A 12,305-nucleotide genomic window follows, 5' to 3' on the forward strand; every position below is an offset into this window, starting at 1 on the left:
GAGGGCTCGCCCGCTCGCCCGCTGGGCCGGCCGATGGAGGGAGGGGGATGGAGGGAGGGGGCTGGCCCTGCGCGGCAGGGAGCCGGAGGGGGGGGCTCGTCCCGGGCGCGCGGCGGGGGCGGCCCTTCGCGGACTCTCCCCGCTGCAGCCGGACGAGCGCTTAACCCGGCGAGGCGCAGCCGCCCCGAACCCCCACGCACGTCGGGGAAGCAGCGCGAAGGACCGGCCGAGGCAACCGGGCGCCCGGCGCGCGGCACGGCTGGCGAGAGCCGTCCGGCCGCAGGGGAGGGGAGGGCCCCGCTCGTCTAGCGGCCGGACCGACGCGCCCCCGCGCCCTTCGGGGCACCGCCGCGCGTGCCGCGGCCTGTCTCGAGCGGCTTCACGCACGCGCCTTCGGCCGGCTGCCCGCCCTCCCCCTCAGCCGAGCGTGCGTTCCATTCCGCGCACGCGCCTCTAGGGAGGCGGGGCCTCCGCGTCCTCCTCGCCCCGGCGCAGGCGCGCCCCTTCTTCGGCCGGTTCGATGCGCGCCGGGCGTCAGTCGGGCAGGCGGCGGCTGCGGAGCCATGACGCGCCTTCGCCTCCTCCTCCTCTTGCTGCTCAGCGCCGCGGGGGGGCCGCGCGCCTCGGAGGCCGGTGAGCGCCCCGGGGGGGAAGGGAGGGGAGGGGACCGTCCGCACATGGCTCAGTCAGGTCGCCGGGTCACGCCCCGAGCCGCCGATTGGTCGCGCGCGATCCCAAGCCCCGCCCTGGCAGGCGCCGATTGGCTGCCCTGCCGTCGCGCCCCGCCACTCCCCCTCCGGGTGGCTCTGCGCGCCCCGCCGGCCGCACGTGCGCCGATGCCCGCGCCCCAAGGTCGGGGGGGCAAACCTTCCTCGAGCTGAGCCCGCTCCCCAGCCTGGTCAGAAGTTAAGCCATAGCAGCCAAAGTTTAGCCAGCATTGATGGATGGATTGATGTTCCCTCAAGTCTTTTTTGACTAGCGACCGCAGAGGGAGATTTTCCCAGAAGGCTCAGTCCCCAACCGGGTCTTTCAGGTCTCCCACGGTGCCCCCGTGGCCCCTGCAGCTGAGTCCACCCCCCTTGCGGCTGGTAATAATTGTAATGCCCTCAGTTGCCCTTGTCCCTAAAGTGACCATCCACCTCCAGCATCTTCCTCTTTAGAAACGGGAGGAAGAGGAGAGGGACAGAGGCGAGGTGTATCCCAGAGGCTTTGTTCACATTTATCTAAGTGCTCTCCAGCTACAGCAACCATCATCCCTGGCCAGGACAGCCATGAGCTCCACCAGGCCTGTGTGCAATGTATACGAGCAGAGGAGAAATTAGCTTAGCCTGCCTTTCCGATTTCAGGTTTTTAACCCGTGATTGATTTGATTATCATCAAGTCATTGTTGGCTCTTAGCAACCGCAAGAGTAGATGTCTCCAGGAGGATCAGTCCCCATCCTGGTCCTTCAGGTCTCCCATGGGTGCCCCCATCGCCCCTGCAACTGAGTCCGCCCCCGGCTGCCGGTCGTCGTCCTCTTCTCTTTCCTTCCACCCGTCCCAGCATCCGAGCCTCCTCCAGAGAGCGGGGTCTGCGCATAACATGTCCGAAGGGGATAATTTGAGCCTGGCCATTGGTGCCTCCAGGGAGAACTCTGTTGATGCGCCTGATGACCCACTTGTTTGTTTTTATTCGGGTGGTTTCCTTGATGAAAATACAGGCTGGTTTGCCATGGCCTGCTCCCGCGCAGTATGAATGAATGTCTTTGCGGCTGTCACCAAAGTGATCCTTTGCCTCCGGCACCTTCCTGTGTCCCTGCAGCCCAAGAGAGGGGCCTGCTGGCTTTAGCTGGGCAGCTGGCAGATCGTCACGCCTTGGGCGGCCCTGTTGGGAATATGTCTTCTTGGCACACACTCCCAGTGCCTGTGCTTGTCCCTCGCAGGAACACCTCCTCCCCCCTAGTTGGGCAGCAAGGCAGGATTTTGTGGCGGGTGGGCCAGACTCTCCTGTTTCTGGGTGAACTGGCAGGGAAAACGATGCCCGTAACCAGCTGTTTCTAAATGAAAATATGCAGAGCAGATATCGGGAAAACCAAGAATTCAGCTGAAGGGCTAGAAACAGCCAATATTCCAAGACCCTGGAGTCTGGCTTTTGGGTGGAATTCCTCCTCCCACAGCATTTCTAAGTATTTTTGTAATGCCCACATATGTTGGTCCCCCCATCCCACCCCCCAAAAAGCCCTCACTCCTGCGCAGGTAATTTGCTTTTGTCATGGAGCTTTTACATGCCCGGTGCCCCTTGACCAAAACCGTCTCAGGAAGTATTGCCACTTTATTTCCCTGAATTGGAAGAGTCCCTTGAGGCCATCCAGCTGAGGCTCCTGCTCCGGGCAGATGCATGACCCAACTCGAGACAGTGGCCTCACCCTGGACTTGGTTTTCTTGTCGGAGCAGTGGCAATGTGACCTGAGGGGAGAGCTAGATCTGTCCCCATTGTCATGGTCAGATCACGCCCTGGTGGCCATGAGATTCTCTCGTGCCGCCCCCCTCCGCAGGGAGGCAGGGCCCATTCGATTGGTCCGCCCCAGCGACTGATGGACCCGGCTGGGTTTCAGAGGGAGCTGGGGGTTATACCCGGGGATCTGCTGCGCGGCCCAGCGGAGGCCTTGGCTGCTGCCTGGAAGAGGGAGGCGGCCAGAGCCTTGGACAGGATCGCCCCTGTACGGCCTCTCTTGCCTTATCACACTCGATGCTCCCCATGGTCTATGGAGGAGCTGAGGGTTTTGAAGAGGACTAAGAGACGTCTCAAGCGCCACTGGAGGAAGACAAAGACTGAATCCGACCGAACACTGGTTAGAGCCGCTATTAAGGCCTACCTGGTGGCAATAAAAGCAGCGAAGCGTCAATACTTCTCCGCTCTTATTGCCGCCCAACGGCCCTATTTAAAATCACTCAATCTCTTTTGGGGAAGGTGGGTGCAGTGACCCACCTGCAGGGCCGTGCAGAGGAGTTCTCAGAGCATCTGCAAGACAAAATCGCTCGGATCCGCTCTACGCTAGACTCCAAGCGTGAGGCAGGGTCTGTAGAGATACCAAGGGATCGTACTTACCATGTTATCTGGGAACAGTTTGATCCTGTTGGACCTGAGGAAGTGGACAGGATCCTCCAGACAGTAAATGCCACCTAGACCCATGTCCCTCCTGGCTGGTGAAAGCAGCTTGGGAGGTGACACATGGATGGGTCCAGGCGATGGTTAATACATCCTTGAGGGAGGGGGTGTTTCCATCTGTCTCTAAGGAGGCGCTGGTACAACCCCTCCTCAAGAAACCATCACTGGACCCTACTGTATTGGACAATTTTCTTCCAGTCTCCCACCTCCCCTTTTTGGGAAAAGTGGTTGAGAAAGTGGTGGCATTACAACTCCAGAGGATTCTGGAGGAAACGGATTATCTAGACCCCTTTCAGTCAGGATTCAGGCCCGGATATGGGACAGAAACCGCATTGGTCACACTTATGGATGATCTCTGGCGGGAGCAGGATGGGGGTAGCGCATCCATCCTGGCTCTTCTTGACCTCTCAGTGGCTTTCGATACCATCGGCCATGGCATCCTTTTGGGGCGGCTCAGGGAGTTGGGGGTGGGCGGCGTAGTTTTGTGCTGGTTCACCTCCTTCCTCCAGGGCCGGTCCCAGTCGGTGGTGATGGGGGGGAGAGATCCGGCCCTCGACCTCTCCTTTGTGGGGTGCCGCAGGGCTCGGTTCTCTCTCCTCTCCTATTCAACATCTGCATGAAACCGCTGGGCGAGATCATCCGGCACCACGGTTGAGGTACCATCAATATGCCGATGATACTCAATTGTATATCTCCATCCCGGGTGGGGTAAGTGATGCTGTGACTGCCCTCTCGGTGCCTGGGGGCTGTGGGGGTCTGGATGGGGGACAACAGGTTTCGGCTGAACCCTGGTAAGACCGAGTGGCTGTGGGTTAAGGGTTCCTCCGTATCCGGGACTTTGTCATCTTTAGTTCTGGTTGGGGTTGCCCTGCCCCAGACAGACCCGGTGCGTAACCTGGGGGTCCTCGTGGACTCACGGCTCCTGCTGGAAGAGCAGGTGGCAGCCGTGGCCAGAAGGGCCTTTGCACAGCTTCGTGTTGTGCACCAGTTAAGCCCTTTCCTGGATCGGGAAGCCCTTCGGACGGTCACTCATGCCCTTGTTATCTCCCATATAGACTACTGCAATGTGCTCTACGTGGGGCTACCCTTGAAGAGTATCCGGAAGCTTCAGCTGGTCCAGCATGCGGCCGCGTGGGCTATTTTTGGCACCCCTAGAAGGGTGCACATACCACCTCTACTATGCGAGCTGCACTGGGTTACCAGTTTGCTTCCGGGTCCAATTCAAGGTGTTGGTCATCACCTTTAAAGCCCTACACGGCATGGGACCGGGTTACCTGAGGGACCGCCTCTTCCCCGTATCATCAGCCCGTCACACCTGATCATGCAGAGAGGGCATGCTATGGACCCCGTCGATAAGAGAATTCCCTCTGGCGGGCTCCAGGAGGCGGGCCTTCTCGGCAGTAGCGCCCGCCCTTTGGAACATCCTGCCCCCGGAGGTGAGATTAGCCCCATCGCTCCTGGCCTTCTGGAGGGAACTGAAGACCTGGCTCTGCCACCAGGCTTGGGGTAGGGAGGAGAATTGACATACTTGGGGTTGGCTGGTGCCTTGAAGTGCCCCTCCTACATAATGACTGAAGGAGATCACAGCCATCTGGATTTTATGAGCTGGGGTAGTTAAGAAATTGTTTTGGTTTTTAATGGGATTTTATTGGAATTTTACTGTGTTTTTATTTGAGTTCTTATTGTATATTTATTCTGTGCTGTAAACTGCCCAGAGTCCCTCCGGTCGGAGGAGATGGGCAGTGACAAATTTGATAAATAAATAAATGCACCGTTTTCTCTGCTTTGGGGTCTTGCCCATGGGGTGTCACTGTGTGCTTTGCAAACCCGTCAGAAATTTTGGGGACTGAAAGGCTCTAGTGTCCTGCTGGAGTGGAAAGAACAAACCTTATCCTGAAGGGTAAGCGAGAAGGGAGAGGAAAATGTAAGTCGTAAATGGGATGAAGATAAATTCAGAAGTTCCTTCTTGCAGATTTTTCTCCAACATGTTTAAACATCCCCTGGTGTGCTGCTGATGTTTCTGGGGTTCTTGGACTTTTGCATAGCTCAATCATGGCTTGAAACCAGGATCCAGCCCAGGACCTTCTTTTAGGAAAACACCACATTACCATAGTGGGAAGGCTTGTTGTGTTTTTATTGGTTGTTGCAAGCTGCCTAGGATCACTATGTGAGATAGGCAGCCATATAAGTTATTTAAATAAACAAATAACAGCAATACAGCTTCTCTTAGGTCACACAAAAATCACACTCTGACTGCAATTTGGATTGGTCCTCAAAACCTTTTTTTTTAAATCCGTTCAATTGTGTCCGATTCCCAGGGCTGAGAGAGGGTGACAGGCCCAAGGTCACCTAGCTGGCTTTGTGCCCAAGGCAGGACTAGAATTCCTGGTTTCTAGCCTGGTGCCTACACCAAACTGGCACTCCATATTTTATTTAGCCCCTTAAAATAAACAGTGGCTAGTTAATCGTTATTTCCCAGTACAGATCATGGGTCAGAGTCGCAGAAGCTGGTTCTCTTAATGAGCTGATGGGGTGTTTTGCCAAACCAGCAGAAAGTGCCAGCATGGTTCAGAGAGCTTAGTTGCTGGTCGGCTTGGCCATAAGTAAGCAGGGCACCTGCACAGACCCATCATTCTGTTCTTTCCCTGGGTGAGCAACTTTGTTCGGAAAGGAGCAAGAAAGAGTGAGTCACTGGAATTAAAGGCCTGGGATAAGAAAAAAGGTAGATAACGTACCTGAATTCACTTCATCTCTCCATCCCTTTCCATCCTTGCGCGTCACCCGCCCAGCACCTCAGATGCAGCCTTCCGTTCTTTCGATTCCTCCCCCTCCTTTTCAGCATCCACCACCCACGGACTTTCTCTCTTCCTTTATGCCTACAGGGTCCTCCCCGTCCTGCCCTCTCGGGAGCTTCCAGTGCCGTGAGGGGGGCCAGGTGCCGCTGTGCCTGGGGTACAACGGGAAGCCCGGCTGCCAGGATGGCAGCCCCACGAACGGCTGTCAGCCGGGAAATGTCTCCTGCAGGAATCAGGACTGTCGGTGTGGCGGCGGCGGGCCCTGCCTGCCCTTCGAGCGGTTTTGCGACGGCCATGAGGATTGCCCAGATGGCTCCGATGAGTCAGTGCTTCTCTGTGGATCCCCGGTGGCCCTGCTTGAGGAGGACTGCGAAAATGACGAATTCCGATGCCACCCGGGGGCAGAGTGCTTCCCCGTGGTGTTTAAATGCGATGGCCATCCGGACTGCCAAGATGGAGGCGATGAAGCGGGCTGCGGGGCAGATTGGCCAGAGACTTCAGTGACTCCACAAACAACCACAAAAGGTGGGCGGGGTTGCGATCTGATTTTGGGGTGCCAGACAGGGATTCTGCTGGCTCTTATAGCCGCAGGTCTTTCTTTTAATTGCAACTTCGTTTTTTAGTCAACCCAAAAAGACCTACGTTTGCCCTCCTTGTCTCTGATTGCTAAAGCTGCCTTTCGCGTGCCCTTCCCTGAAATTGTTTCACTGCCTCTCGGTTATTTTATGTATTTTGTTGTATGCTGCTTATTATTATTATTTGCTGTTTATAACTCCTAATTGATGGGATGCAAGGTAGTCTCTAGATTAGAAATACACCTTGCACAGAAGAGTGTGAGCGTGCTTGGAACAATACTGGGCCTTGGCTGTGCCTCCCACCAATGTTTTTTGCACCTTTTTCTGCACTCTGCCTTGTTTTTAACCTGAAAGGAATTAGCATGATGGGTCTGTGTTGCTGCCACTGTTGCTCCTGCACATATTTCTATCCTGTGCATCCTTCAAAGAGATTAAAGAAGTTTAGAAGGTTCTTTGAGGATCCCACCCTCTGCAGTGATTTCCTCCCAACCACTTTGCAAGGTGGATATGAACAACAGCTGTGTTCTTGGCACGTGGAAGATCAAGATCCCACCTCCAGTGTTTTCTGGAGGGGGTGGGGCAAAGGATCAGTGGTGCCAGTCAGATTATGCCAAGGTGGGCAGAAGGTAGATGTAGAGCTGCTCTCTGATTTCACGGGGCGGGGGAGGAACCGAAGGAAGTCAGCAGAAGTTACTGAATCCCAGTTGTTTTAACCGTAGCAGCACAAAGAATAAACCATGTGCGCCCACCCTGCCTCCAGCTATATTGCTGAAACGAATAAAAACAGAGCATTTGCTTGTGTTCAGTGCCAATTCAGAATCGATTCTTCCATTCTACAACTTCGTATCTTTCGCATCAGGCTCCAGCGGATGATTTCAAGAATGCTCGTAAAAAAAAAATGAAGTACATTAGGCTCAGACCTAATGTTTGCTGCATGGTATCCCTGAATTTTCAGATCTCCTCAGAGCTCTTGCTCTGCAGAGAAATTAGGTCTGGCCCAAAGTCACCCGAGGCTCCGTGGCCAGAGTTTGCCAGTCTGAGCCAGAGGTGTCTGTCACTGCGGCACACTTCCTGTACATTCCTGACCCTGTAGCCCCTCCTCTCCCCTCCTCTTTCCCCCACTTTTCTCTGTTGTCTTCTGCTGCTTCTGATTCATTGGAAAGTTTTAATTCACTGTATCTTTATTCTTAATGCCTTCAACACTTAATCCACGTCATTCATTTATTTAGCCTGGTGCTGGTATAAATTGGACTTGGTGGCATTTCCCCCGCTAGTACCTTTAATTCCTTTGCCTTGTTATTTCCTACTCCCTGGGCTGTGCAAAATGCTGCTTATCCCACGTACGTGCAAATTGGCAAACGTGCTTTGCTTTCATTCCCCGTGTCCACACGTTCTCATGTGCATATCTTTGAACATGCCCTGTTCAAAGAATTCCCAAGTATTGCTTTTAGCCAAGCCATGATTGTAACAGTTTTAGGACACCCTGAGATGTTTAAAATCAGGCGAATTCTAGTAGCACCTTCTCTGACTCACAGTTCTTATTAAAAGGAAGTGGACTGCAGCTCACGAAAATCTTCTGCCTTTTAATAAATTTGTGAGTTGGAAAAGATGCTATTAAATTCCTTCTGAGGTTTTTGCCACCATAGACTAACACAGCTTTCCCCCTGTACCAGCCTTTCTCAACTTTTTGGCCCTGGAGGAACCCTTGAAATATTTTCCAGGCCTTGGGGAACCCCTGCCCATTCAGGTTCAAATATAGGTTACGTAGAAGTCACAAAATGATTATATTCGTTTCATGGGGCGGCCTGTAAGTGTGCATTAACAGTGTTATTAAACTGAAAATAAAGAATGAAACCTCTGTAATGTGAAGTGGCTTGAATTTGAAATAATTTTTAAAATAAATCGTGATCTCTCAGGGAACCCCTAGTGACCTCTTGCAGAACCCTGGTTGAGAAACCCTGCCCTACACTGAGATGTTTAAAATACACTGGCTGGCTTCTCTCAGACACGTGTCTTTGCTAAAAAACTGAACTTCTAATAGAATCAGAACCAATATCTAAGGCAATATCTAACCCTTAGAACAGTGTTTCTCAACCTTACAACTTTAAGATGTCTGAACTTCAACTCCCAGAATTCCCCAGCCAGCTATGCTGTTCTGGGAGTTGAAGTCCAGACATCTTAATGTTGCTAAGCTTGAGAAAGACTGTTCTAAGGGTCACTTCACCAGGTTTGGGTAACCCCATAGATGGCCAGTCCCCACTACAGGGCAGTGGGGCAGAGCAAGGCCTTTCAGTGAGGCAGCTGTCTGCCTGTCTGCCTGAGACAAAGAATCAAGAGGGAATGTGCTTCCCTTGTAGATTCTGGGTATTTATTGCCCTCCAACTTACGTAATAATTCCAGTTTGGGCCAACTGTCCCGGGCTAGTCTAACTTCCCCAAACCTCCTCAATCCATAAATAACTGCGTGTAACAATCTGTGTTCCTCCCAGGATGTCTGTTGCCTGAGATACCTCAGTTAAGCAAGCTTGTTTTTCATCTTTTGCATCCTGATGCTCTGGGTGGTTTTGCTTCCTGAATTATTTTTCCAGCTCTTTGCCAATCATCTGTTATCTGCAAAACACTTCGGGGGGTTTATAATATCTTGATTTCTCAAGGTTTCAACCCCTCTCCTCTGCCGTGCCTTCCCAAGACTCTGCAAAGCTGCTTGTGTCTCCCAGGGATCACAACGTCTATTTTTTCCCAAGCATTAATTATTTCTTCTCTGAATGTTTTGGACTGTCTTGTGTTTAATATGCCACGTCAATTTATTTTGCTTTGAGACAAAAGAACTGCATTGCCCAACATAATTTCTGAGTATTTTCTGTCAGCTGTTTCCCCACCCAAGTGGCAAAACGCACATAAAATACGTACATGCGTGCAGATATTTATTAACTGATTTGTCACGTTTATATCCTGCCACAATTCAGAGAGACTTGGCAGGTTCGTGCGATCTGGATGGCTATGACTCTGTTAGCCTTGCGTAAGGCACTGAAGACCTGGCAGTTTCCCCAGGAGGCTGGGCAAGCTCTGCCCTTGGGGTGGTTTTGGGATTGAGATGTATTGTCTACACAATCACAAAAGGACAGTAAAAGCAAAGAATAAAAGACAACACAGTTCATGAACTCAGCATACTTAAATACGTATATCTCTATGCGAGTAGCTTCAGCTTTTTCAACAATTCATCTTTAACCCCATCCTAAAGAATGAAATTCCATTTTATTTTTTTACCATGTGTGGATATTAACACCTGTTTTTGGTTTTTTTTTTTACAGGCAACAATGCTGCCCCAGAAACTCTGGCATTGGACCATTTGACCATCACTGCCATTGTCGGTGAGTAATACTGGCAAAGTGATCTTGATCCACCCCAAACAGAATCATGAAAATTAGTGGGGAAATCAGCTGGTTGCCGCTGTTCTGGTCTGTACTGGTGAAGCTGGTCTCAAGAAATGAGTGGGCTGGTGACTTTTGGCCCGGGCAGTGCTTTGCTTGGCAAGGGTTGATGGTGGCACTTGCTAGATGTTGCCCAACAGCCTCTGGTAGGAGCTGTCCCGGTGAGGGACTGATCCGTTCCCCTCAGCTTGGCATCGAACATGTGACACCGGAAGGCCATTTCGGTTCTGTTGGGTGCTGGGTCACTGTGCTTTTTGGGTCTCTCCAAAAGGTAGACTGTAAGAGTCGGCCAACGTCTCTCTACCGTGGCTGTTCCAGAAGCAAGGCCAGGTCCAGAAGTTACTCCTTGGGGCTCACCTGTCCCTCTGCCCTCTGTCTTCCAGCACTCCTGATCGCAGTGGTGGCTGCAGCAGCGACAGCGGTGTGGGTCTCTGCAAAAGCCAAGCTTCCCCTTACAAAGTCCTGCCCCAATGCAGCATTCAGGCAGCTCATCATGGAAGACCATCCGTGAGATTTGCCTCCCAGTCAGGTAAGCCCCAGATTTGATTTGACGTATTTAGTTCGACTTCCTTCCCTGAGAAGCTTCAGCACAAAGACCCCAGCAAAGCCCGATTCTCCTTCAGTCTTCCGTATCTGCTTTTCCCCTGGTTTAAATTATAAAGTTTCAGTTGCTTGGGGTCCAATAACCTTTCTTTACGTTCTCGTTTGCTGCTGTTATTTAAAATATGTTCAGCTTGCCCCTCATAATCTCAAGGACGTGTGGTACGAACGGATGTAAAACAGTATGTTAAAAACATACTGTAAAATAGAATGTTAAAAGCAGTATTTCCTTGGAGTGTGCATTAGGGGAACTTTGCATTGTTCCAGTTCTCCCCTGGGCCACATCAGCCAGCTGTTCCAGGGGTGCCATTCCAGAAAGCAGGACCCGGATGGTTTGCTGAGTTTCCATCTTTCCTTTCGTAGGTGGCAAAGCATCTTTCCATATTCCATCCTCTCTCCATATTCTCAGGGGCAGCCCTTCATGCTCCTCAAAGGAAGGCCCTTCGTGTGCAGAGCTCGCCCCCACGCCCCCCGCACTGCTGCTCTTTCCTTTCTGGGGAGCCCATGAGGAAAGGCAAGCTCTCCCGGTTCTGCTTTTTGTGTTCTTTTCAGCAAGAGGGAACACCCTTTTTGCATTCCCTTTGGGCAGCTGTCTCTTCTCGTGTTCCTTTCTTCCAGGAAGTTGCTCCCTCGTGCAGGGGGCTCTGGCCCCGGGCACTTGGTCCTCCCAGGGCCCCTTGGGCACAGTCCTTGGACTTAAAAGGCCGGCAGCCATGCTGGGACTTGAAGGAGCTGAGACCGAACAGGCTTCCTGGACCCTTGAAAGCCGCATGGCCTCTGGGCCACTCTGTCTTCAGGAGAACGGGGTAAAGCGAAATCTGCAGCTGGGGCTCTCTTCCTGCCTGCTTGGGCCGGTCCCTTGACAGCAGCAGCGCTGTGCCTGACACACACATACATGTCCACCGGCAGAAGCCTCCACACCAGGCTTTGAGGAGCCTGTCCAAGCAAAGCAGCTTTGCGTCCTCCGGTCAGGCCCCCCGTGGCTGGCCGAGAGGGTCCACGAGGAAGCGAGCCAGGGTTCTGCCTGTGGGGTTCCCCCTTCCTTTCAGGGTGCTCCTGGGGGTGGCTGCTACTCCCTCCCATTGGTGCTTCCCTGCCTGATGCCTCTGGGTGTGTTGGACAAGAACTCTCGGCCACCAGGGTGTGGGATGGCCGGCGGAAGGAACCCCAGGCACAGTCGGTGTGGCCAAAGCCAATTGCGTCGCCACCTGCAGGGACAGCCACCGGATTGCCATGGCTGTTGCTTCCCCAGATTCGGTGGCAGGTGAGAATCCCACCTGTTTTAGTGGAGGAAGGCCACCCCCAGCATCCACCCTGTCCAGTCCAGCTCAGGGGCCCTGCTTCTGCAGCACCGAGGCAGACCCTCTTCCTGAATGTGAACCATTAAAAAGTGTTTCCGGACAATTGTGTGGGTCTGTTTTTTGTTCTCCTTGAATCTCCATCTGCTCGTTAAAGCCGTCGAGGACAGCAGTGCCCCCGTCACCCGTCCCCTTGCTTCAGACACGCTCTTTTCATCTTCACTCCTGGCAAGAACGTCTTTCCCTCCTGATCCCGGGTTCTGAGAGGAGGGTACCGTCCCCCTTCCAGCTTTCAGGAGGGGATCTGGGTCCATCCAGTTTCTCTCCTGCGTGGGTGTGAGCCGACCCCCCTAAGCAGCCCTGTGCCTGAACACGCCCCCACCGCCACCCGTCCTCGGAGCTAGGCTCAGGGCAGGCCCAGCTGCCTCTGCTGAGAATGTCCTCAGCTTCCCATTTTAA

At 53.2% G+C, this 12,305-nt stretch overlaps 1 protein-coding gene across 2 annotated transcripts; it reads left to right on the top strand.

Moving 5' to 3' along the window:
• Positions 1-463: 463 nt before the first annotated feature.
• CD320 (CD320 molecule) lies at positions 464-11,952 on the top strand. 2 transcript variants are annotated; one of them, XM_063291007.1, is made up of 4 exons: positions 464-633; positions 6,031-6,468; positions 9,829-9,888; positions 10,332-10,738. In XM_063291007.1, exons 1-4 carry the CDS (start codon positions 564-566, stop codon positions 10,457-10,459), a joined length of 696 nt encoding a protein of 231 aa, XP_063147077.1. In that variant the 5' UTR covers positions 464-563; the 3' UTR covers positions 10,460-10,738. The 2 variants fall into 2 exon arrangements, with proteins under 2 accessions (XP_063147077.1, XP_063147076.1); XM_063291006.1 differs by lacking the exon at positions 464-633 and adding an exon at positions 11,167-11,952 and having other exon boundaries at positions 5,636-6,468; positions 10,332-10,477.
• The last annotated feature ends 353 nt before the right edge of the window (positions 11,953-12,305 follow it).

This window comes from Candoia aspera, chromosome 1 (genome assembly GCF_035149785.1).
Source record: "Candoia aspera isolate rCanAsp1 chromosome 1, rCanAsp1.hap2, whole genome shotgun sequence".
NCBI classification, from domain to species: Eukaryota; Metazoa; Chordata; class Lepidosauria; order Squamata; family Boidae; genus Candoia; species Candoia aspera.

Excerpts from the sequence above, each read along its gene's own strand:
- CD320 (XM_063291006.1), top strand. The coding sequence starts at position 5,946 with ATGCAGCCTTCCGTTCTTTCGATTCCTCCCCCTCCTTTTCAGCATCCA. Across the intron at positions 6,469-9,828 it reads TCCACAAACAACCACAAAAG|GCAACAATGCTGCCCCAGAA; the intron begins GTGGGCGGGGTT and ends TTTTTTTTACAG. Across the intron at positions 9,889-10,331 it reads GACCATCACTGCCATTGTCG|CACTCCTGATCGCAGTGGTG; the intron begins GTGAGTAATACT and ends TCTGTCTTCCAG.